The following is a 26,952-nucleotide window of genomic DNA, read 5'->3' on the forward strand; positions in this document are numbered from 1 at the left end:
GATAATCATTGTGCCCCCTCCCCTTTCTTTGTAGAGCAAGGGACAGGCAGAAATTACAGAGGATGTGGACCCAAGCTAAGTAAGTCTAACTCTGAACAAGGGGGCATTTGCTATTTTGGAAGAGAGGCATATTGCATCACATTTTCAAAAACCATTAGGCAACTTTATTTTATGAGCAAGGGGAAAAAAAAAAGACTAAAATTGCTTACAATTTAAAGCGGGAAGTGAATTCAGATCACTTGAAGTGGGAAATTGTCTTTTATGGTTTGACCCTCGTAGAAGTGAGTATGATTCTTCCGAGGGCACTGGAGCTGAAAAAATATAGCTTTCTTTGGGAAGTATTAACTGTCTTTTTATAAAAGAAATGTCAAATTTATTATGTTATGACATAATGACTCAATGAAACATTTCCAAAAACTCAAGATTGTAGCTAATCACATAGAAAGGACAAATTAGAGTCTCTACTGCATGCCAAAACCAAAGTGAAAAAGAATGTCTGTGAGGCACAACGTTTGATTCTGAATGTGGCTAATGTATTTTGGCTCTCTCCTGTCAAGTAACAATGGAGAGCCGAACAAAGTGATGCTGAATTTATAGTCTTTGACACTAAGTGGCTCCAGTTTTTGAGAATGTATGTAATTCTTTAAAGAGTGTCTAAGGTAAAAATTGAATATTGATGAGAAACTTTTTTCCAGTGCCTGATTGTAGTTAATTAACATATGACATATAAAATCTGTATGCTAGGAATCCTAAGAATTTGTAATCCTAAAACCTGTACCAACAAAATTGAAGTGTTACACTGAAAGGTACAGAAAATATCAGGAGGCAGAGTGTAGAGAGAGGTAACATTCAGACATATTTAGTAAGTGCCCACAAACCGGAGTACTGCTTCTGGCAGTATTAAAGTTTTACAAACCTAATTAAAGGCATTCTAATATAATATATGAGAATTAATTTACAATGGCCAACAGAAAGCCATAAAGCAGTTTAAAATCAGACTGACAATCAAAAAATCTGCTTCTGTAAAAATCTGTCCCATGACTGTTGGGAAAAGTAGGGATTGGGAAAAATAAATGTAGAATTGGAAATGAAGGTGGTTGATCATTCCACAGAGTCACATGTAAACAAAGTCAACTGGTTCAATGATTTACCATTAAATTCTAAATATGTTGTGGCAGTTGAGACTTTTAAGCTTTCTTATCTGCTTTAACAAATTCTGAACTTCGTGTGGGAAGCTTGATTGACCTTCCCCAAGGATTTTGCTAGATATAAATAGGTAGTTCTCAATGAAGCAACCTAAAATTTATAAATGTTTGAAAGTAGGTCTAGTCTGAGCTTGCTAGATAAAGAATGAGTCTATTTCTGAAAATATAATTCAATGTAAGGTTTTGTAACTTTGTGATATAGTACATAGTTCCTGGATAATTCACATATTTCTATTAATAATTTCAAGAGGCTAAGCAACTTTTCACCTTTGTGATTCTCAGGAAAAAATATGGCGTTGCAACAAGTCTATTCCCCTTACAAAGTCAAGCTTGCATATACTAGAGTTCTAGAATTAAAAATACCAAAATACCAAATTTGCAATGGTTGCTTCTAAATTTCCAGGCACAGTTTTCTATTCTTAAATTTTAAAATGGTTAAAAGTTCACATTTGCATGCATTAATACATCAGCCAGGAATTGACTTTCTGACTTTTGTGTTCCACTGCAGGATGCTGTAAGACCAAATTGAATATGCAAATAAGGAGAGGCTAGGAGGGGTACACTTTGAAAGCTCACCCACAGTCCCCTAACTAATAACTGGAGTTGCTTACCTTTGATGTTGAGCCCTACAGAACATTGCCTTATACTGAAATAAATATGCTGCAGTGAAACATCCTGGATATTTATCATCCCCCATGAATTACTTTTTTTTTACATTAAGTTTCATAATATATCCCTAAAATGCAAACACTATATTGTTCTACCTTCCTTTCAATGATGTCATATCTTTGCTAAGCTGATTTATGGTAGTTGCTATGATTAAAGTAAGTACTGGGGAAAACAAAAATGGGATAGGAAATGAAGGTGGTGATGTTCAATGTAATTCCAAGGTTTGAGACTTTGGGCAGTGCCTAATGAATACACTCTCTAGGGGAAAGTAATCGTGGTTATTTAAGAATTGTTTTGTTTTTTTTTCAGTTTGTATGTATTAGTTTTTCGAATGCCCGCGGTGTTGTTAGTATTTTAATAGGCTTTAAGTTGTTTGGACTTAAGGACTTAATAATAACAAAACCAAAATATTGCTTTCCTCCTGGGGTGCTATGAAAAAATTATTGAGATCCTGAGGATGCTGTGACTGGGGTTCCACGAGGAGCCTATCGGCAATGACTAAGGCTGGAGAATTTGGTTAGGTTGTATTCATTTTGTTGTGCAGACTTAAAACCTACCTTTAAAAAAGAAGTATCACATGATTAAAATTACTCAAAAGAAACATCTGAGTTAGTAAAGGATTAGTGTATTTATGTAGTTAGAAGAATAAATTTACCAAAATATAAGATTTTAATTCAGAATTTCTAGTTTTAAAATGGATTAAGTTTATGCCAGTGGACACAATCAGTTCTTTTCTCACTATTCCAAATGTTTGACATTCAATATCAGGTTAGTAGTACAGCATGGAAATATGTATATTTAAAGTCAGGGTTAAACATGATTTGCTTTTGAGATGGAGGTATATTACTTCTCATTATATATGTCATACTATTTAAGAGCTGAGCTATGAAATACAGAATAGTTTCATACACACATACTGACCATTAATTTTTCTTATTTGGAACTAGGTCAAGGCTATTTCTTCGCATCCAGTATAGTATGACTAGATTCCATGCTTTCATCTTAACTGTATACATTATTATTATAGTGAGTTGGACTATACTATATTTTCTTTATTCAGGATAACATTGTAAGGTTTGTCTGATATTGTTCTCCAAGTGCATTGGGAATCCTTACAGACATAAAAGGCAATAAAATGAGGGAACACCTAGATCTTCTTCTTTAATCCGAGAATGTAGATTTAACAAATGTGTGTTCTTAATGAATAAGTCACAGTTTGTAGGAGATGTGACTGATGGCGTCTAGGTCTATCGTGGCTGCACATGCCACATGCCTGTCTTCCTGTTCCAAATAAGAAAACAAACATGTCATCCTTGCAAAGGAATATGAAAGCAAACTTTTCTGTGGCTGACTTAAAATATTGTGCACAATTTTCCTAATCCAATGTTAGCTAGTACATGTATTTCATAAAACAGTGAGGAGAGAAAACAGTTCAGTGGTGCAAGCCATGAAACTTAACAGGTTATTTCCACTACTATTTTATATGGAGGAAAATCTCGCAGCATCCGTTCACATGTCATATTCCTTGGTAGTTTCCTTAAGATTTTTTTTTTTTTTGGTGAGACTTTTATAAAGTGTTCTAAGTGAACGGAAATATTTTCAGTAAGGAACCTAAAAAGAAAATAGGGGCGCCTGGGTGGCTTAATCAGTTAAGCATCGAGCCCCTGAGGGTTGTGAGATTGGAGCCCGAACATCCAGCTGGAGCTCAGTGGGGTGTCTGCTGGAGAGTCTCTCCCTCTGCCCCTCCCCGCACTCACTTGTGCACAGGTGCATGTTCTTTCTCTTTCTCTTAAATAAATCATTAAAAAAGTAGATGTGAGTCCCTTTCAGTCTCTGGTCTGGCAGGTAAGGAGCTAGGAAGTCATCATTTCTTTCCCCATAATAAGAAAAAAACCAAAAGCTGAACAAACTAAAAATCAACAACTCTTTTTAAATTTATTAGAGAATTAAGAGCTCCACACACACACCACTGCCCCCAAACTGGAGACAAGCAAGTGGAAATGGAGAATCACAACTTACTGGAGCAGATGCTCCAGTTAGTATGGGGCCAAACAGGAGTCCGGACGGGGCAGGACATCCTCACCAATTACTGATGGATTGCTGCAGATTCAATGTGGATGAGTTAGAGAGCTAGTCCAGGGGGTTTCAGTGTTAGGAAGCCCCTACACTTTTGTAAGTTTTACCTTTAGGAACCCTGTCAGTTTTTCACAGTGAAGATCAGAGGAAGCTCCTCTCTGCTTTCAGTAGGTAGAGGGAAGAAATAGCCATTTTGAACATTTCCCAGAGCTTTCTGTTTTTCATAACAAAAAGAGAAACTATTTTATTAGCACCTAACGGACCTAAAAACACAAAACAAAACAAACAAACAAATAGACAAAAACAAACAACTGACCTAAGAGATAAGAGATGGGAGAGTTTACTGGGAAAATAATCTGGTATGTTTCTTACACTACTCATGAAGTGGTATCATGATATTTTAAAGAGGACTTGGATTAGTGGTAATATATATTGCAAACTCACTGTCAACCCCTAGAAAAGATTAAAAATATATATGTAATTGGTATGCTAAGACATGATAAAAAAATGAAATCATATGAAATGCTCAATTAAGATCAGAGAAGACTGAAAAAGAGTGAAAGAAAAAGAGAAAGAAAAATACCAGTGAATAGCAAATTCTAACAAATAAGGTAAATGTTAATCCACCTATCTCAATAATCAGCTTAAATGTTGCTAGTCTATCTATATTCACCAATTAAAAGACTAAGAGAAGATTAAAACAAAACAGAAGAACCATGTATTGTCAGTAACAAACCCATTTCCAGTATAAATACATTGAATGAATGAATGGGGAAAAAAGTGAAAGAATGGAGAAAAATATTAACATTAATTTCAGACAAAGAAGACTTCAGAGGAAGGAGAACATGGAGGGATAAAGAGAAGGATTAACAAATGATAAAAAGGTCATTACTCTAAGAAGACAAAACATCCTTCAGTGTGTAAGCACTTAACCTCAGAACATCAAAATACACAAAGCAAACCTAATAGCATTGCAAGAAGGAAAAGAAGAATCCACTACTACAGCTGGAGACTTCAGCACCCCTCTGTCAATAGAAGGGCCAACAGGCAGAAATCAGTAAGGACATAGTTAAGCTGAGCAGCACCATCAATCAACTGGATACAACTGACATTATAGAATCCTTCAACAACAGCAGAATATACATTCTTCACAAGCTCACATGGAACATTCACCAAGATAGCCCACATTTGAGCCATAAAACACATCTTAACAAACTTAAAAGAAATCCTACAATGTGAGCTCTCAGAACATAATGGAATTAAGGTAGAAATCAGTAACAAATATTATTGGAAAATTCCAGAAAACTTGAAGATTAAATGGGTGGATTTCTAAAAAAGCAAATATAACTTATAAAAATTTGTCAGATTCAGTGAAAATGAATAGAGGGAAATTTTTAACAACAAATGCATACATTAGGAGGAATATTTAAAACTGATAATTTGTTTGAAGCCTAGGAAACTAGGAAAAGAAGAGTAATTTATAAAATTGAAATCAGGAAATCATTAAGCAAATAATCCAGTTAAGAAATGGGCCAAAGACATGAAAAGACATTTTTCTGAAGAAGACATGCAGATGGCCAAAAGACACATGAAAAGATGGTCAATGTCACTCATCCTCAAGGAAATACAAATCAAAACTAATATCACTTCACACCTGTCAGAATGACTAAAATTAACAACACAGGAAACAGCACATGGGGAAGAATGTGGAGAAAAGGGAATTTACACTATTGGTGGGAATATAAATTGGTTCAGCCACTGTGGAAAACAGTATGGAGTTTCCTCAGAAAGTTAAAAACAGAACTACCCTATGAGCCAGCAGCTGTACTACTGGGCATTTACCCAAAGGATACAAAGTAAAGATTTGAAGTGGGGCTCCTGGGTGGCTCAGTTCATTGAGTATCTGATCTTGATTTCAGTTCGGGTCATGATCTGAGAGTTACGGTCAGCGGGAGTCTGCTTGAGATTCTCTCTCTCCCTCTGCCCCTCCCCCTGCTTGGGATCACTCTCTCTCACTCTCTCATTCTCTCTCTCTCAAATAAATAAATTTTAAAAAATACAAATTCGAAGGGGCACCTGTCCCCTGATGTTTATAGCAGCATTGTCAACAATAGTCAAATCATGGAAGGAGCCCAAATATCCATCCACTGACGAATGGATAAAAAAAGTAAGATAGATGAATAGATAGGTAGATAATGGAATATTACTCAGCCATAAAAAATAATGAAATCTTGCTATTTGCAAGAATGTGGATGGAGCTAGAGTGTATTACGCTAAGCAAAAGAAGTCAGAGAAAGACAAATACTATATGACTTCACTTATGTAGAATTTAGGAGACAAAACAGATGAATGTAGAGGGAAAAGAGAGAGGGAGGCAAACTGTAAGAGACTTTTAACTACAGAGAACAAAGAGGGTTGCTGAGGGGAGGTTGGTTGGGGGATGGGTTAATTAGTGTTAGGTATTAAGGAGGGCACATTTGATGAGTTCTGTGTAAGTGATGAGTCACTAAATTGTACTCCTGAAACTAATATTACACTATTATGTTAACTAACTCGAATTTAAGTAAAAACTTGAAATTATAAAAATCAAAATAAATCATAGGTAAAATCAAAATGAAAATCTAGTTTGTTGAAAAGATTAATAAAATTGAAGATCTTCTAGATACATAAACCTAAACAGAAAAGAAAACACAAACTGCTAATTATCAGAAATAAAAGGGGGAACCATCATTACTTAAATGATACAAAAATGATAATAGACACTAAATGATAATAGAAATGGTACTAAAGTGATAATAGGCACTAAAATGATAATAGAAAAATATTATGTACAACTGAGTGCCCACAAATCTGGTAATCTAAGTAGACCAATTCCTTCAAAGACACAAGCAACCAAAATCACATGAGAAATAGATAATCTAAACAAGCTTGTAACAAAGAAATTGCTTACAGGGGTGCATGGGTAGCTCAGTTGGTTAGATGTCCAACTCTTGATTTCAGCTCAGGTCATGATCTCAGGGCTGTGGAATTGAGCCCTACTCATGCTCCACATTCAAGCAGGAAGCTTGCTGGAGATTCTCTCTCTCTCTGTCTCTCTCAGCACCACCCCCCACTTCCACACGCTCAGGAACTCTCAAATAAATCTTTTTTAAAAATTGAATACATAATTAAAAATATTCCAAATCCGAAATCACTAGACTTGACTGGATTCACTTGAGAATTCTCCCAAACATTTAAAGAGGAAATGAAACCAGTTATATATAGTCCAGAAAATACAAACAAAAGGAGCATTTTCTGCCTTGTTCTAAATCAGACGAGGATTTGAAATAAAAAACAAAGACATTACAAGAAAAGAAAACTACAAATCAGTATCTCTCATCAACATAGATGCAACAGTTCTCCACAAAATATTAGCGGATCCAATCTAATGAAAACATATATATGCAGCACAACCAAGTAGAAATTATTCAAGTATGTCAGACTTGTTTTATATTTGAAATTCAATTAATGTAATCCATCACATCAACAGAGTAAAGCAAAAAATTAAATGATCATGTCAATAGATGCAGAAAAAACATTTGAGGGCGCCTGGGTGGCTCAGTGGGTTAAGCCGCTGCCTTCGGCTCAGGTCATGATCTCAGGGTCCTGGGATCGAGTCCCGCATCGGGCTCTCTGCTCAGCAGGGAGCCTGCTTCCTTCTCTCTCTCTCTCTGCCTGCCTCTCTGCCTACTTGTGATCTCTCTGTGTCAAATGAATAAATAAAATCTTTAAAAAAAAAAAAAAAAAGAAAAAACATTTGAAAAAATCCAAACATCCATTTGTGATAAAATACCTCAGTAAACTAAAAACTGAGGTGAACGTCTCTAACTTGTTAAAGAATATCTTGCTCCTGCAGCACATACTGAAATTGAAATGATACAGAGATGATTAGCATGGCCCTTCCACAGGATGACACATGAATTTGTGATATATTCCATATTTTTATGGTGACTGTGGTTGATAATACTGTATTATATACTTGAAATTTGCTGTGAGAGTAGATCTTAAGCATTCTCATACACCTACACACACACAAAGTAAATATGTGAGGTGATGCATGGATGAACTCCTTTGTGAGAAGCCTTTCAAAGTGTGTACAAATGTCAAATCATCATGTTGTACACTTCAAATGAATTCCAATTGTATTTGTCAATTATGCTTCAGTAAAGCTGAAAAAAGATATCTACAGAAAACATACAGCAAACATTTATAATTGTGAGAAATTAGGTACTTTCCGGGTAAGAGCAGAGTAAGACAAGGCTGTCTGTTCTCACCACTCATATTCAACATCATCCCAGAATTCCTAGTTAATACAGTAAGGCAAATGAGGAAAACAAAAGATTACGAAGATAGATAGCAAGTTGTGTTTGTTTGCAGATGACATGCAGTTATACACCATGAAGAAAACTCTTGGAATTAATAAACAGTTATAGCAATGTTGTCAGATACAAGGTTTGTACACAAATGCCATTTACTTTATTATATGCTAGCCCTGAACAATTAGAACTTGAAATTTAAAACACAATGATGATTATATTAATACCAGAGAGAGAGAAAGAGAAATACTTAAGTATAAATATAACAAATAAGTACAGGTTCTACATGAGAAAAAAATATAAACTCTGATGAAAGAAATCAAAGATCTAAATAAACTGGGAGATATTCCATGTTCGTGGACAGGAAGAATAAGTATTTTGAAGCTGTCCATTCTTCCCAATTTGATGTATATGTACAAGGTAATTCCAATCAAAATTCCAGAACATAATTTTATAGATAGCAACAAACTTATTCTAAAGTTTATATGGAGAGGCAAAAGACTCAAAATAGCCAACAAAATATTGAAGTATTAAAAAAAACAAAGTTGGAGGAAGTATAATACCTTATTTCAAGACTTACTATGAAGCTATAGTAATTAAGACAGTGTAATATTGGAAAAATAATAGAGAAATAGAGAAATGGAACAGAACAGAGAGCTCAGAGATAGACCCATATGAGTAAGATCAACTTATATTCGACAAATGAACAAAGGCAGTTCAACAAAGAATGGATAGTCTTTTCAATAAATGGTATTAGAACAATTGGACATCCATATGAAAAAAAAATCTAGATACATAACTTAAACCTCTCATGAAAATTAACTCAAAATGGATTATAGATCTTAAAGTAAAATGTAAAACTGTAAAACTCCTAGAAGACAAAATAGGAGAACATTTAGGTTACTCTAAGTTTGGTGATGAGTTTTCAGATACAATACTAAAAGCTTGAGTTGTGAATGAAAAAATTGCTGAGTTGCACTTCATTAAAATTAAAATTTCCACTATGCATATGACACTATTAAGAAAAATAAAACTTAAGCCACAGACTTGGAGAAAATAGTTGCAAACACATATCTGAGAAAGGACTGTGTCCAACATGTAAAAAGAATTCTTAAAACTTAAGAGTGAAAAAGTAAAAAATTAGACAAAAGATCTGAACAGATACCCACTGTAGAACATAGATGGCAAATAAGTATAAGAAAAAATGCTCCATATTATATGTTATCAGGAAAATGCACATTGAAATGACATTGAGTTGAAATGAAATACCACGGCATACCTAGTATAATAACTAAAATCCAAAACACTAACAACATGAATGCTGATGGGGATAAAGAGGACAGGGGACTCTCCTTCCTTGTTGATGAGGCTGCAGAATGGTACGGCCAACGTTGGAAGAAGAGTTGGCATTTTTTACAAAACTAAACATACCATAAGATCCATTTTTATAAAACTAAACTTACCATAAGATCCAACAGTTGTGCTCCTTGGCATATACACAAATGAAAACTTAGGCTTACACAGAAGCATGCACACAGTTGCTATAGGAACTTTATTCATAATTGCTAAAAGTTAGAAGAAACCAAGATGTCCTTCACAGGTGAATGGATAAACACACTGTGGTACATCTATACAAAGGAATTTTATTCAGTGATAAAATGAAGTAAGCTATCAAGCCACAAAAAAGATATGGAAGATCTGTAAATGCATATTGTTAAGTGAAAGAAGCTAACGTAGAAAGGCTACATACTATATCATTACAAGCATATCATACTCTGGAAAAGGGAAACCAGCGGATACAGTAAAAAGATCAGTGGTTGCCAGGCATTTGATGGGGGAGAGTGGGAGGAAGAGATGGAGAGGGGCTGCATGGGAGATCTTAGAGCACAGAAACTCTCCTGCACAATAGGGCAGTGGTGGACATGTCATTAGGCATTCGTCAGAGCCCGTGGAACACACAGGGGAATGAATGAACCCTGACGTAAACTATGGACTTCAGTCAATAATAATGCATCAGTATAGGCTCACTCAGTGAATGTAACAAAGTACCGCACTAATGCCAAGTGTTAATAGTGAGCAAATTCCATGTACTGGGGAGGTTGGAACTCTATAATTTCTCTCAACTCCCTTTTTTTAAGTGGATACAAGAACAAGTAACCCCTTAATGATTTCATGAGGACTCCAACCAGCCTGTCTTATTAACCACATATTTATATTTACTGGCAATCCATTTGGTGAAATAATGGTATTTGTGAACATGAACAGGCGAAAAGTTAAACCATTAGAGGGCGTGAATGTGATCATCTAACTCTTTTGCAATTCTCTTCGGCTACTTCTGTTCTTAACTCTATTCAAGGGAGTAATGCATGCGTGTTCCTTGCATTGAAGAATACAGTGCCATAGGAATAAAGGTAACAACATATATACTGATTCCTCAGAGAGTACTAAATTCACCTGACAACAAATTCTTAAATAGGAAAGCTTCATAAAAGAAGCCTCTTGTACTATTAATGTACCATTGATGAGTGAAAACCATATATCTCAGTAACAGGACTAAAATGTCCGGGGAGAGAATATTTTAATTAGAAAATACTTTAATAGCTTTGATTTAAAACTGTAAATAAACATTTAACCTAAGAAAGCATACACACACACACACACACACACATATATGTATGTGTATGTTAGTACACAATGTCATTTACTTTATTATATGCTAGCACTGAAAATCAATCAATCAATCAATCTATCTATCTATCTATCTATCTTTCTATCTATCTTCATTCTTTCCTAATAAAAGCCATGCAGAGGACAGTAGTTATGATGAATTTTGACAGTGATGTCTGTAGAAAAAAATCCATTTGTGTTTAAATGGAGAGATCTTTCATGTACGGCTGCAGCTGAAGAGAATAGAAGTTATCGCTCAGCATGGTGACTTTCAAGTTTACATTTCATTTACTCTTACTGCCATTCGCTACTACTGTGGTCATTGTGGGAATCAGAACAACTGGAAATGAGATACACTATCAATCAGCCTCCAATACCCCATGTCCCTGCTCTACACACAGTATACAAAATATTTTCCTACCTTGAAATGGACAGACAGGTTTGAGCAAATTAGAAGAAAAGAAATGTACCTGAAGAGTGAGCTCAGATATTCGATCACTTTTGGTCAGAGTCACATACTCAGGTGAATTTTGTGAATCATGTAATCACAGTGACATTCTTTTTTCTCCTTCTCCTTCTTCCTCTTCCTCTTGTTTTTTCTTTTTGGGTCAAAAGAATGAAACATCATTGATTTGTGACTCCACAGAAAGAAAATGACATGTGTGTGTTTGTGTGTGGGTGGGAGGCATGAAGTTTGCTCATGGTTTAAATATGTTCTGCCTCACGCTATGGCACCTATCATTGTGCTGAAGGAGTTGTATTTGTCTATTTCAAGGGAGCGGCCGGCACTTCCTGTATGTCAGCTCATCTGGACACAAAGAAGGACACACGGCAAGAATCACTACTTCCCAGTACTTTCCAGCAAGTCTCGGAATATGTGCTGTTCGGTTCTGGTTCTACATGGTTGATCCCAGGAGTATGGGGGTATTAAAGGTACGAAAGGAAGGCAGGAAGTTTTTCACGGAAATGTTCATAGCATGTGTTTAAACATTTTTTTTTTTTTTCCATCACACAACACGGGTGTTGAGTCCATTAATTTCTCATTTCTTTCTGGGACAGTGGGACTTTGGCCAGTAGTGCTGTCATTCATCTTAATCTCATTCAAGATTTATCTCATTCAAGGCAGCCACCTGAACTCAATTATGGCGTGTGCTATTGAAAACATCATCTAGAGATAAAAGAGGACGGGTACATTCTCATGCATCTTCTACTAAAAACTTAGAAAAAATGCAGAAATGTGATGGCAGGGATAATGATAAAAAGAATTTTCTTCCCCAGACAAGGTAAAAGCAAAGAAATTTACAATTTTAAGCATCTTTCAGCTTACCTGAAAAATAACATTGTCTGCTCCATTTTTGACTAATTTAAGACAAGAATCTGCATCAGATGCAAATGTCTTTGAAGAAGCAGGTTACTGCATTTTTACTTTTCATTGTCTGGAATATCCATAAGCTTTTCAATCAGCCTAAAGCAATTTGGAAATCCTGATTTCTAATGGTAAGATTTATATATCAGAACACAATACCTGGTGTTACTGCTTTGTAATTATACAACTACCTGTTGTCTGAATAAAGACAAGAGGAATCTTTGTATCTCAAACATCATCCCTTATAAACAGTAGCAGTTACTAAGTGATCTTAGTAACTGGGTATTGTGAACTTGTATCTGCTCTCTGCTTTAATTCTACCATTCATCTCATGAGGTAGTATATTCACCCCAATTTTATAGTTTAAAAACTGAGACTCAACATGGCTTAGTAACTTTTCTATTACAAAATCAATGAAAAATCTGATTTCAAAAATCTGACATTCCTTGCCCTGCATGGTTTCACAGGTGTTCTGCAGTCTGTCGAAGAAATCTAGGGAGGAACCTGGGAACAGAGAGAAAGGGGAAAAAACGGGCCTTATTCATTCTAGCCAGCAATAGAAAAGAGAGCTCTTCAAGTAAAAATGCAAACATGCAAAGAAAGTAGAGAATTTGTACTGATTTCTCCAAGCACGTCTGTTTTCCTGAAAAGCAGTGGGTATAAACAACAGAGAAAGATCATTTTTAACAGTTTAGAAACAAGTAAATGAAGATCCTTTGACAACTTTGGAAATTTTTTCATAGTTTTTAGATACAGTACCTGAAACCTCAGCAGATTAGCCTATTGCTTATGGTCGATTTTACGTAGGGTAATTTATAACTGCTAACCTTAGACAGACTCCACGGCGCATTATTTCTACCGATGTTTTAAATGCAGCTTGCTGCGGTAAAAGAGGACGCAAGTCCGTGGTGGTTATTTATGGAAGTAAATACCAAGGGAAAGGCCAAGAGACCTTTCAACAGAACACGAGTTGATGTCAGTCACTTACTCTCAGAATGTTGCTTCCTTAGTTCAAAAAGAGCATCCTTATGTCTTTGAGCTCCTCACCAGCTGGTTGGTCAGACCGAATATTTTTGCACCCCCCACCCCCACCCCGGGCAGTTCATTTGTGAGCTTCTGAGGCAACTACTTAAGTTACCCATTGCTTTGAGCCATATTTCGGGAAACATGTAAACGTCAAAAAGAAATGTTGTCCTCCACTCTTGATTTTTGATACCTAGCTTTTGGTGACTTTTGGTTTTCCTAACCAGAGGCAGCAAGTACGCATGGCGATGCTTTTATGCTCCGGTGTTCAGAGAGGTCTACTGGGAAGAATAGTGCTGGGGGATTAGCAGGACAATTGGTTTTTGAAGAGGAATCACTCTCCCCCACTCCAGACCGTCTTGATAGGGTTGACGGTCACTCTAGGTTTCTTGCATCGCCTCCACAGCTGACCCAGATCATAATCTTCTCCAGTAGTTGATGCAGATTATAGGATGATTTGTCCTTCTTCTGTTTTACAAGTCATAAGGAGATAGACTACATTTGGGCTCTTGGAGACCATCTTTCCCCAATGTGGAGAGACAGACTGAGAAAGAAGCTAACATAAGAAGGACTCCAACTAAAAAAAATATGAAGAAACAGAACAGTATTTGTTCTGTTTAAATCCTGGATCCTACCTTGTCTGAGCCCGTAAAATTCTCTGTTACTTGCTACTGAAAAGTCCTAGGCTTTACAGAAATCTAAAAGAAACCATTTTCATAATGTATCCTTATGTCATTGACAAACATAAGGGGCAAGTCTCACTTTCTCAGCTATTGGTCTGGAAAATTCTATGTATGGTTCTGGAGCACATGGTATATCATAATTGTTCTAATCTGAAACCATTTCTTAAATTGATTGCAAAAATCCTTTAGAAAAGGTATGGCAAAATAGCCCCCCAGGGTGAAGTTGTAGTAGAGGGTCCTGTAAATAGCTGGGCATTCTTAGGAGAGATTTCAGATTGTAGTTTGTGGTGGAATGCTTTCTTGTCAGCACACATGTTATGCAATTGTATTAAGTGCTGTGCATCCCCAGCCCTTCTGTGCTTTGTTCTGTACCCAAGAGAACTACACTTCCCAGGCTGCTTTGCTCTCTGCTTTCCCGGACAGGTTTGGCCAGTGCTTTCCATTGGCCAAAGACAGGAAAGCAGGAACACAAGCCTTTCTTCTCTCCCTATCCCTTTCTCCCTCCCTCCCCCCATTCCTTTCCATCCTCCTCCTCTCCTCTCCTTCCTCCTCCCCCTCCTTCCCCATTTCCCTACCTCCCCTACCTCCAGCACCCCCCTCTGCTGAATTTCTAACTGCATTTCATTTATGACTCAGCTTGTTCCAGTTCAGCCCTGCCTCCACCAAATAAGCCAAACTCCATCTTCCACAATCTCAGTTTCAGTAACTCCCTCCCTTTGACTGTCTGGTTTTCGAGGTGTTTCCTACACATAATGATTAATCTCTAGAATGCTTCATGATTTCCTTGGCAATGAACTTTGTAACCAGTGCTCTACATTAAAGTTTTTCTGTTTGAAATACATTAGTCTATATTTTCTAGCTTGGCCCAGTCTGATACAGTGTCCACTCCAAAGAAAACACAAATCTTTTCAAGATAATAACTTGTAACACAATGAAAAATTTTGAGCAAGCTCCAGTCAGCTTAAATTTGTCCTCCTTATATTGACTTGTTAAAAACTTGCCCTTCAGTTGGGGAAGACAGAAAATAAATTTAAAGAAATGCAAATATGAAAACCTCAACTTGTGATGCAATACTCTGGAGCAAATAAAACAGGTTTCTATAATAAGTAGTTACTCCTGGTCTGCTGAAAGAGTTTTATTTTATACTGAATGGTAAGGAAGTCTTTGAGAAAGATGACATTTGAATTTAGGCTTGAAAAAAAAGAAGGAGCCAGCCTTGGTAACATCTGGAGTAAGAATGCTCTTGGGAGGCAAAACAAGCTAGAGAAAGTTCAGCATATAAGGTATTTGAAGGACAGTATAGCTGGAGCAAAATAAGTGAGGGGGGGCGGGGTGGGGGTCAGGGGAATCATGACCAAGCAGGCTAGAGTCAGTTCCTATAGGCGGGGGTCTTTTAGGAACACTTCCAAGAACCACAGAAAGTCATTGAAGAGGGTCTTAGTCACCTTGGGCTGCTACAGCAGGTTACTGTGGCATAAGCAATGGAAATTTTCTAGAGGCTGAGAAGTCCAAGTTTAAGGTACTGACCAATTCGGTTCCTGGTGTGGAACCTCTCCCGTCTGGTTTGCAGACGGCTGCCTTCTCACTGCATGCTCACCTACAGAGAGATCATCTCTCCCTGTCTCATCTTATAAAGACATGCATCCCATTCATTGTGTGTGTGTGTGTGGCGGGTGGTATCTACCCTCGTGACCTGATTGCCTCCCAAACACCTCACCTCATCTCCAAAATGCAGAACACTGGGAATCAGAGCTTCTGCATATGAATCGGGGTTGAGGGGATGTGTTCAGTCGATGGCAGAGAGTATTTAATTGTGGAATAATATAACCTCATTTGAAAGTTTAGAAGATCTATCTGGTTGTTCTGTGGGAAGAAATGGGGACTGGTGGGTGGTAGGTGGCCAGAGGTCCGGCAGTGAAACAAAGAGGCAAGTTAGAGGTGATTTCCAGGCTTTGCTTAGAGTCGAAGCTAAGGAAAAATTGGGAAGTAATTTCTATAAATAATGAATGCTTAGATCTTTACTTGGCATAAAAAACTATTTTCTAAATAAAACATGCTTTCATTTTATTAGTATATTAATGAAGGGCATCATATAGAGCTAAAGCAGATAAGACTTGTACTGTCAATGAGATCAGAGTGAAAACCAATTATGATTTTCCGATTAATTTTTAGGGTAAAAAGCCAAAATATTCAGATTTACCCCAGCCTGCAAAGTTGGCAAAATAGGTTGCATAGAGAAGGCTTGTATTTTATAGGAACATGGAAGCCTGATAGTAAAGGAATAATATTCAGAGTAATAAATGGATAATATTCAGAATAATAAAATGTTCACACAGGCATCAGTGTCCTTTGATTCAAAGGCTCAGAAAATAAGAGGATAATACTAATACATACTTTATTTTTTAGATCAGGATTTTTTTTTTCTGTCTTTCAATCACCTCCCTACATATAAAATTAAAGCACTCCTTAAATTGGTGCTGGTCACTTTTTGATCCATATTGCTAAAAGAGCCCTAAGTGAACCAAATAATTTCCCATGAGATGACTTAGTTCCATTAGTTCAGCTTCCTAGCTACTGGCTTGTTTTGATACTTAGCCAACTCAGGTGAATTATTGAATGCTGACGAAAAGAAGTAACGTTTGTCACAGGGAAAGAGAGTTTCTTTAAAAATGACTAATATCTTTTTTATTATTCTGGACTCATTTGTAAAGGCACAGAAAGGAAATGAATAGGGAACTTTTACAATTGATACTTTTCATAACTTTTTTTTTTAATTTACAGAAATTTCTAATTGCTCAGAGGGGAAAAAAATGAACTACTTCCTAAAGTTTCCTTCAGTGATAACAGATGAATTAATAGATCTAAATGGTCTTCAAGAAGCCTATTGTTCATATTTCAAAACAGTCAGCCTACCGTGTGAAATGATCTTTATCTTAGGGTTGAGTTTTAAACAAATGATTTCTGCTAAACCCTGTGGAATTTAGCATGTAAATGTTCCAATCAGGGAATGGTTTTTCTTGTGGCCCCTTGTTTGTGAATTTTGTTTGTTTTGATGTGATGTTTATGGAGATAGTAAGAACAGAGGGAAAAAAAGACTGAGAAAAATATCTGATGGATACTATACCATCCAGTGTTTGAAGTACTATGTGTGTGTGCACGCGTGTGTGTGTGTGTAGTCTTCACACTCCAGTGGGACAATACTGACATTATCTACATTTTAACAGATTAGGAAAATGAGATAGAGAAAGCTTCAGGAACTTGTTCAAGGTCAGAGAGCTAGGAGATGGCAGGCCAGGGTGTCCCCAGATCCTCTGGCCCTGGTCTGTGCTTTTAATTACTCTGCTCTACTGCATCTTAGTACTAGAAGGTATTTTTTTTTTTTGCATATTTTATGTTCTGTATTTCTATTATTCAAAATAATGTTAGACCAATAGTTATTCTTTCAAAGGTGCTTTGCCTAGTGTATGTTCTGCATATTATAGTTTTCTGTATAGATTTGGTTTGAGTTTGTAGACTTTACCAAAAAATGGCATAATTATCATGTAAATAGTCAGATGCAGAAATTCATCCAGTCCTATGTTGAATAACAAGAAAAATGAGCAAAAATATTAAGTTTCCAAAGGGGAGCAAATATATTCATAAAAGTCTAATGTATATTTGATTTACAAAAATACATATTCAAAATTAAATAGATACAAGTTTGCATAGCATATGCTTAAGGCAATTTATAGATTTTTATTCATTTTCTTTACTATTAATGCTTCATTTTAAAATACATTTTTTATGATATATTATTATGAAAGTTGTTGGGAGGCACTGTCAGTGTTCTATATATAGTCTTATCCTTTAAAAAATTTCTTTTAAAGATTTTATTTATTTGTCAGAGAGAGCACAGAAGCAGGGGGGGAAGCAGGCAGAGGGAGGAGCCTGATGTGGGGCTCCATTCCAGGATGCTGGGATTATGACCTGAGCCAATGGTAGATGCTTAATTGACGGAGCCCCCAGGTACCCTTAATCTTACTCTTTTTAAAAGTACATTTTACCCGATGTTCCAGGCTAACCGCTGCTCTCTCATTCCTGTTGAACGCCGAACCTCATGAGCGTGTTCGTACAAGTGACGGCACCCAGTTTATGAAGGAAGCTTTTGAGAATGCCCATTAAATAATGTTTAAGACAAGAAATAATAGGGTAAATGTCCCCTTGCATAAAAGGTAGAGAGATGAGGGTAGGAGCTGTTGAACATACTTAACAAATTTCTGCCCTCTAAACAGACTTGTAGGGAAGATTCTGGATCGTACCCTAATTTGAGCATTCCATGCTATTTTAAGCAGAAATATGGAAAGTAAAATATGAGGTCAGTAGTACTAAATGTGTTATGCACACTGGTGTGGCACAGGTCATATCGAGAACAATAGTTGAAAGGAACTGAAGTATGTTTTAGCAGTTTCCTCCTTTTTGAGAATCGATTCACAATTCTCCCTATATAATATCAGTATCCTGTATTTTAATCTGATAGGTCTCAGGGTAGAGGAGAAAGGTAAGGTGGTATCCAGTGTGCAGTTCTGCGAGGCAGTTCACCACGTCCGACACTGCGGTGGGTTACACATACGTAGGGGTTACACATGTCTCAAACACACACATGTCACCCAAGACATAGTCAGAATCCTGGGCTTGTATCAGCAGCTTAGTAAAGACAGGCGTACAGATCTTCACAGCAATGAAACTTTGATAGCTCAGGTAGAGAAAAGGATGCCAACCTGTATTGTGTATTTTCCATTGTAGATAACAGAAAAGTTAACTAGGATGGTAAAAACCTGGCTGTTAAGTTGCTATGAAATGACTGATAAATTACCAGAATGGGAAGGTGCCCCCAGAAATGAAAGGTTGACACTTGAGAGAAGGAGCTAATCTAATTTGACCTTCAGATTAGACTTTGCCTTCAGAATATCAGAAAAACAGGAAAAGAAAAGTGACCTCAATTCAAAGATATTTGCTGCTAAAAATTAAAATCAAGTCACAGTTTTAAGACAGAGATGTGGGAATTTGCAAAAGCAGGTATTTCTTACACCTGCCTACAAAGGGGCAAGATGGAAAGTCACCTTGAGAAAGAACCAAAGGTCAGCTTTGCTTAGAAGTCTAGGTCCCAAGCACAATTGGATTTCTTAAAACAAAAACAAAAACAAAAAACATATTCAAAGTTAAAGCACCTTTTCTTTTACATTTTTTTTTGAGATTCGATTTCTTTTTAATATCACACATAGATTTTAAGCATGGGAATCATATTTCAAAACCTAAATTTGTTATAGACCCCAAAATGTACTCTATTTTTTTTAATTTTTAATTTTTTATTTATTATAAACATATAATATATTTTTATCCCCAGGGGTACAGGTCTGTGAATCGCCAGGTTTACACACTTCACAGCACTCACCAAAGCACATACCCTCCCCAATGTCCATAATCCCACCCCCCTTCTCCCCACCCCCCTCCCCCCAGCAACCCTCAGTTTGTTTTGTGAGATTAAGAGTCACTTATGGTTTGTCTCCCTCTCAATCCCCTCTTGTTTCATTTATTCTTCTCCTACCCCCTTAAGCCCCCATGTTGCATCACCACTTCCTCATATCAGGGGAACATCATATGATAGTTGTCTTTCTCTGCTTGACTTATTTCGCTAAGCATGATACGCTCTAGTTCCATTCATGTTGTCTCAAATGGCAAGATTTCATTTCTTTTGATGGCTGCATAGTATTCCACTGTGTATATATACACCACATCTTCTTGATCCATTTATTTGTTGATGGACATCTAGGTTCTTTCCATAGTTTGGCTATTGTGGACATTGCTGCTATAAACATTCGGGTGCACGTGCCCCTTTGGATCACTACGTTTGTATCTTTAGGGTAAATACCCAATAGTGCAATTGCTGGGTCATAGGGCAGTTCTATTTTCAACATTTTGAGGAACCTCCATGCTGTTTTCCAGAGTGGTTGCACCAGCTTGCATTCCCACCAACAGTGTAGGAGAGTTCCCCTTTCTCCGCATCCTCGCCAGCATCTGTCATTTCCTGACTTGTTGATTTTAGCCATTCTGACTGGTGTGAGGTGATATCTCATTGTGGTTTTGATTTGTATTTCCCTGATGCCGAGTGATATGGAGCACTTTTTCATGTGTCTGTTGGCCATCTGGATGTCTTCTTTGCAGAAATGTCTGTTCATGTCCTCTGCCCATTTCTTGATTGGATTATTTGTTCTTTGGGTGTTGAGTTTGCTAAGTTCTTTTTTTTTTTTTTTAAAGATTTTATTTATTTATTTGACAGAGAGAGATCACAAGTAGGCAGAGAGGCAGGCAAAGAGAGAGAGAGGGAAGCAGGCTCCCTGCTGAGCAGAGAGCCCGATGCGGGACTCGATCCCAGGACCCTGAGATCATGACCTGAGCCGAAGGCAGCGGCTTAACCCACTGAGCCACCCAGGCGCCCAAGTTTGCTAAGTTCTTTACAGATTTTGGACACTAGTCCTTTATCTGATATGTCGTTTGCAAATATCTTCTCCCATTCTGTCAGTTGTCTTTTGGTTCTGTTAACTGTTTCCTTTGCTGTGCAAAAGCTTTTGATCTTGATGAAATCCCAATAGTTCATTTTTGACCTTGCTTCCCTTGCCTTTCGCGATGTTCCTAGGAAGATGTTACTGCGGCTGAGGTCGAAGAGGTTGCTGCCTGTGATCTCCTCAAGGATTTTGATGGATTCCTTTCTCACACCGAGGTCCTTCATCCATTTTGAGTCTGTTTTCATGTGTGGTGTAAGGAAATGGTCCAACTTCATTTTTCTGCATGTGGTTGTCCAATTTTCCCAACACCATTTATTGAAGAGGCTGTCTTTTCTCCATTGGACATTCTTTCCTGCTTTGTTGAAGATTAGTTGGTAATAGATTTGAGGGTCCATTTCTGGGCTTTCTATTATGTTCCATTGATCCATGTGTCTGTTTTTGTGCCAGTACCATGCTGTCTTGATGATGACAGCTTTATAATAGAGCTTGAAGTCCGGAATTGTGATGCCGCCAACTTTGGCTTTCTTTTTCAATATTCCTTTGGCTATTCGAGGTCTTTTCTGGTTTCATATAAATTTTAGCATTATTTGTTCCATTTCTTTGAAAAAGATGGATGGTACTTTGATAGGAATTGCATTAGATGTGTAGATTGCTTTAGGTAACATAGACATTTTCACAATATTTTTTCTTGCAATCCAGGAGCATGGAACATTTTTCCATTTCTTTGTGTCTTCCTCAATTTCTTTCATGAGTACTTTATAGTTTTCTGAGTATAGATTCTGTGTCTCTTTGGTTAGGTTTATTCCTAGGTATCTTATGGTTTTGGGTGCAATTGTAATGAGATTGACTCCTTAATTTCTCTTTCTTCTGTCTTGTTGTTGGTGTAGAGAAATGCAACTGATTTCTGTGCATTGATTTTATATCCTGACACTTTACTGAATTCCTGTACAAGTTCTAGCAGTTTTGGAGTGGAGTCTTTTGGGTTTTCCACATATAGTATCATATCATCTGTGAAGAGTGATAATTTGACTTCTTCTTTGCCGATTTGGATGCCTTTAATTTCCTTTTGTTGTCTGATTGCTGAGGCTAGGACTTCTAGTACTTTGTTGAATAGCAGTGGTGATAATGGACATCCCTGCCGTGTTCCTGACCTTAGCGGAAAAGCTTTCAGTTTTTCTCCATTGAGGATGATATTTGCAGTGGGTTTTTCGTAGATGGCTTTGATGATATTGAGGTATGTGCCCTCTATCCCTACACTTTGAAGAGTTTTGATCAGGAAGGGATGCTGTACTTTGTCAAATGCTTTTTCAGCATCTATTGAGAGTATCATATGGTCCTTGTTCTTTCTTTTATTGATGTGTTGTATCACATTGATTGATTTGCGGATGTTGAACCAACCTTGCAGCCCTGGAATAAATCCCACTTGGTCGTGGCGAATAATCCTTTTAATGTACTGTTGAATCCTATTGGCTAGTATTTTGGTGAGAATTTTCGCATCTGTGTTCATCAAGGATATTGGTCTATAGCTCTCTTTTTTGGTGGGATCCTTGTCTGGTTTTGGGATCAAGGTGATGATGGCCTCATAAAATGAGTTTGGACATTTTCCTTCCATTTCTATTTTTTGGAACAGTTTCAGGAGAATAGGAATTAGTTCTTCTTTAAATGTTTGGTAGAATTCCCCCGGGAAGCCGTCTGGCCCTGGGCTTTTGTTTGTTTGGAGATTTTTGATGACTGTTTCAATCTCCTTACTGGTTATGGGTATGTTTAGGCTTTCTATTTCTTCCTGGTTCAGTTGTGGTAGTTTATATGTTTCTAGGAATGCATCCATTTCTTCCAGATTGTCAAATTTGTTGGCATAGAGTTGCTTATAGTATGTTCTTATAATAGTTTGTATTTCTTTGGTGATAGTTGTGATCTCTCCTCTTTCATTCATGATTTTATTTATTTGGGTCCTTTCTCTTTTCTTTTTGATAAGTCGGGCCAGGGGTTTGTCAATTTTATTAATTCTTTCAAAGAACCAGCTCCTAGTTTCGTTGATTTTTTCTATTTTTTTTTTTTTTGGTTTCTATTTCATTGATTTCTGCTCTGATCTTTATGATTTCTCTTCTCCTTCTGGGTTTAGGGTTTCTTTCTTGTTCTTTCTCCAGCTCCTTTAGGTGTAGGGTTAGGTTGTGTACCTGAGACCTTTCTTGTTTCTTGAGAAAGGCTTGTACCACTATATATTTTCCTCTCAGGACTGCCTTTGTCGTGTCCCACAGATTTTGAACCGTTGTGTTTTCATTATAATTTGTTTCCATGATTTTTTTCAATTCTTTTTTAATTTCCTGGTTGACCCATTCATTCTTTAGAAGGATGCTGTTTAGTCTCCATGTATTTGGGTTCTTTCCAAACTTCCTCGTGTGGTTGAGTTCTAGCTTCAGAGCATTGTGGTCTGAAAATATGCAGGGAATGATCCCAGTCTTTTAACACCAGTTGAGTCCTGATTTAGGACCGAGGATGTGATCTATTCTGGAGAATGTTCCATGTGCACCAGAGAAGAATGTGTATTCTGTTGCTTTGGGATGAAATGTTCTGAATATATCTGTGATGTCCATCTGGTCCAGTGTGTCATTTAAGGCCTTTATTTCCTTGTTTATCTTTTGCTTAGATGATCTGTTCATTTCAGTGAGGGGAGTGTTAAAGTCCCCTACTATTATGTATTATTGTTGATGTGTTTCTTTGATTTTGTTATTAATTGGTTTATATAGTTGGCTGCTCCCATGTTGGGGGCGTAGATATTTAAAATTGTTAGATCTTCTTGTTGGACAGACCCTTTGAGTATGATATAGTGTCCTTCCTCATCTCTTATTATAGTCTTTGGCTTAAAATCTATTTGATCTGATATAAGGATTGCCACTCCTGCTTTCTTCTGATGTCCATTAGCATGGTAAATTCTTTTCCACCCCCTCACTTTAAATCTGGAGGTGTCTTCGGGTTTAAAATGAATTTTTTGTAGGCAACATATAGATGCGTTTTGTTTTTTTATCCATTCTGATACCCTGTGTCTTTTGATTGGGGCATTTAGCCCTTTAACATTCAGAGTAACTATTGAGAGATATGAATAGTGCCAGTGTATTGCCTGTAAGGTGACTGTTACTGTATATTGTCTCTGTTCCTTTCTGATCTACCACTTGTAGGCTCTCTCTTTGCTTAGAGGACCCCTTCAATATTTCCTATAGAGCTGGTTTGGTGTTTGTAAATCCTTCAGTTTTTGTTTGTCCTGGAAGCTTTTAATCTCTCCTTCTACTTTCAATGATAGCCTAGCTGGATATAGTATTCTTGGCTGCATGTTTTTTTGTTTAGTGCTCTGAATATATCATGCCAGCTCTTTCTGGCCTGCCTGGTCTCTGTATATAAGTCTGCTGCCAATGTAACATTTTTACCATTGTATGTTTCAGACTTCTTTTCCTGGGCTGCTTTCAGGATTTTCTCTTTGTCACTAAGACTTGTAAATTTTACTCTTAGGTGACGGGGTGTAGGTCTATTCTTATTGATTTTGAGGGGCGTTCTCTGCACCTCCTGAATTTTGATGCTTGTTCCCTTTGCCATATTGGGGAAATTCTCCCCAATAATTCTCTCCAGTATACCTTCTGCTCCCCTCTCTCTTTCTTCTTCTTCTGGAATCCCAATTATTCTAATGTTGTTTCATCTCATGGTGTCAATTATCTCTCGAATTCTCCCCTCGTGGTCCAGTAGCTGTTTGTCCCTCTTTTGCTCAACTTCTTTATTCTCTGTCATTTGGTCTTCTATATCGCTATTTCTTTCTTCTGCCTCATTTATCCTAGCAGTGAGAGCCTCCATTTTTTATTGTACCTCATTAATAGCTTTTTTGATTTCAACTTGTTTAGATTTTAGTTCTTTTATTTCTCCAGAAAGGGCTTGTATATCTCCTGAGAGGTTTTCTCTAATATCTTCCTGCCTTTTTTGAGCCTGGCTAGAAGCTTGAGAATCGTCATTCTGAACTCTAGATCTGACATATTACCAATGTCTGTATTGATTAGGTCCCTAGCCTTCAGTACTGCCTCTTGTTCTTTTTTTTGTGGTGAATTTTTTTGCCTTGTCATTTTGTCCAGATAAGAGTATATGAAGAAGCAAGTAAAATACTAAAAGTGTGGCAAACAACCCTAGGAGAATATGCTTTAACCAAATCAGAAGAGATTCCAAATCGTGAGGGGGGAAAAGGGGGATAAAAAGAGGTTGAGAAAGAAAGAAAGAGAAAAAAAACAAAAAGAAAGGAAGAAAGAAAAGAATTTAAAAAAGAAAACGAATAAAGAAGTATAAAAAAGAAAATATATATATATTAAACTAGTTAAAAAATGTTAAAACAGAAAAGGGTAAAAGTTAAAAAAATTTTAGCAGAAGAAGAGAAAAAAATTAAAAATTTTAAAAAATTAAATTAACTGCAAGACTAAAGAATCATAGGGAAAATGCCATGAGTTCCGTGCTTTGCTTTCTCCTCCTCTGGAATTCTGCTGCTCTCCTTGGTATTGAAACCGCACTCCTTGGTAGGTAAACTTGGTCTTGGCTGGATTTCTTGTTGATCTTCTGGGGGAAGGGCCTGGTGTAGTGACTCTCAAGTGTCTTTGCCCCAGGCGGAATTGCACCGCCCTTACCTGGGGCCAGGCTGAGTAATCAGCTCTGGTTTGCTTTCAGGAGCTTTTGTTCCCTGAGCGCTTTCAGTAGAGTTCCAGAGGACGGGAATACAAATGGCGGCCTCCTGGTCTCCGGCCCGGAGGAGCCGAGAGCCCGGGGCCCCACTCCTCAGTGCGCCCTCAGAGAACAGCGCCCAGTAACTCCCGTCTGCCTGACCTCCGGCCGCGCTCCGAGCTCACAGAGCCTGCGACAGGTTCAAGGTAACCCCCAGCTGTGATCTTACTGTCAGCTCTGTCTCTGTAGCCGGCTTTCCCGTTCCAATACCCGCAAGCTCTGCGACACTCACACACCCCCGATCCTTCTGTGACCCTGCGGGAACTGAGGCCACGCTGACCCCGCGTGGGCTTCGCCCCGGTTTAGCCTCTGGAGCGATGTCCCTCAGCGGAACAGACTTTTAAAAGTCCTGATTTTGTGCTCCGTTGCTCCACTGCTTGCTGGGAGCCGGCCCCTCCCCCCAGGGTCTATCTTCCCGTCGCTTTGGGTTCACTTCTCTGCCAGTCCTGCCTTTCAGAAAGGGGTTGTTTTTCTGTTTCTAGAATTGCTATTCTTCTTCTCTTCTATCTGCCGATGGATTTGCAGGTGTTTGCAATCTTTAGATAAGCTATCTAGCTGATCTCCTGCTAGCTGAAGTAGTCTCAGCCTGCTACTTCTCCGCCATCTTGACTCCTCCCCCTTTTACATTTTTATCTTATGAAATCTGTGAATCTATTTTACTAGTAGATTCTAGATTTAATGCTCAGGAAGCCCTTGTCTGTTGTAAAATAACAAAATATTCTTGAGGCACCTGGATACCTCAGTTGGTTAAGTGTCTGCATCTGTCTTCAGCTCAGGTCATGATCCTGGGGTCCAGATGCTGACCCCCTTCTAGCCAGGCTCCCTGCTCAGTGGGGAGTCTGCCTCTCTCCTTCTCCCGCTGCCACCTCCCCCACTACCCTCATAATCTTTCTGTCTCAAAAAGGTAAATAAAAGCTCTAAAAAAAACACAAAATTTTGTCATTTGTTTTAGTTAATACATAATTTCAATTTTAGTTTAACCTAATTAAGCCACTTATAATTCATTTTGTGTAGGTATGGTGAAAGGTTAGAAGCTCATTTTTTTTTTCCCCAAATAGCAAGCTGGTTCTTTCAGTACTACTGATTCATTATTGTGTCCTCTCCCTGTTAATTTGACATACTTTCATTACCACATGTGGAATTCATATGTTTATTTGTGAATTTTCTTTGGGTGTACAAAAGAATGATTACGACTTCCTACAAAGATAAGTAGATGGAGAGAGAGATGATAGACGCACAGAGATAAATTAAGTCATACTCCTCTACATATTTACTGTTATCTCAACTTAATTAGTCAATTTAGGAAAATAATATTTTAAACTGCTTCAGGGAAATTATGTAAGTTACAGTTTGTTTTCCTTATTCTCGGCCTTTTATATTCCAGAGCCATTTGTTGAATGTATAAAGATTCCAGGCAGTTATATGTGCTTGGAGAGTCATAACTTTTATCACTATTAAATGTCCCTCTTTATACTTTACCCCAAATCTTATTTTTTTCAGTTAATAATATGGAAGTTTCTTTTTTTTAAATAATGTAAAAAATAATTTTACTAGTACTTTACCCATGGCTTTATTTTTAACTATCCCATGATACTTGGCTTAGTTATATCAGTTTTAAAT

The 26,952-nt window shown here is 37.4% G+C and overlaps 1 protein-coding gene and 1 pseudogene across 1 annotated transcript in view; both read left to right on the forward strand.

The window, feature by feature from the left end:
• Positions 1 to 26,952, forward strand: part of MALRD1 (MAM and LDL receptor class A domain containing 1) — a 763,833-nt gene that overhangs the window by 548,323 nt on the left and 188,558 nt on the right. The window contains exon 33 of the mRNA XM_032349560.1: positions 11,748 to 11,905. Coding sequence (XP_032205451.1) covers positions 11,748 to 11,905 — 158 coding nt within the window. The remainder of the gene's footprint in view (positions 1 to 11,747; positions 11,906 to 26,952) is intronic.
• Positions 7,836 to 7,933, forward strand: LOC116594579 (annotated as a pseudogene).

This window comes from Mustela erminea, chromosome 6 (genome assembly GCF_009829155.1).
Source record: "Mustela erminea isolate mMusErm1 chromosome 6, mMusErm1.Pri, whole genome shotgun sequence".
In the NCBI taxonomy this organism is placed as follows: domain Eukaryota; kingdom Metazoa; phylum Chordata; class Mammalia; order Carnivora; family Mustelidae; genus Mustela; species Mustela erminea.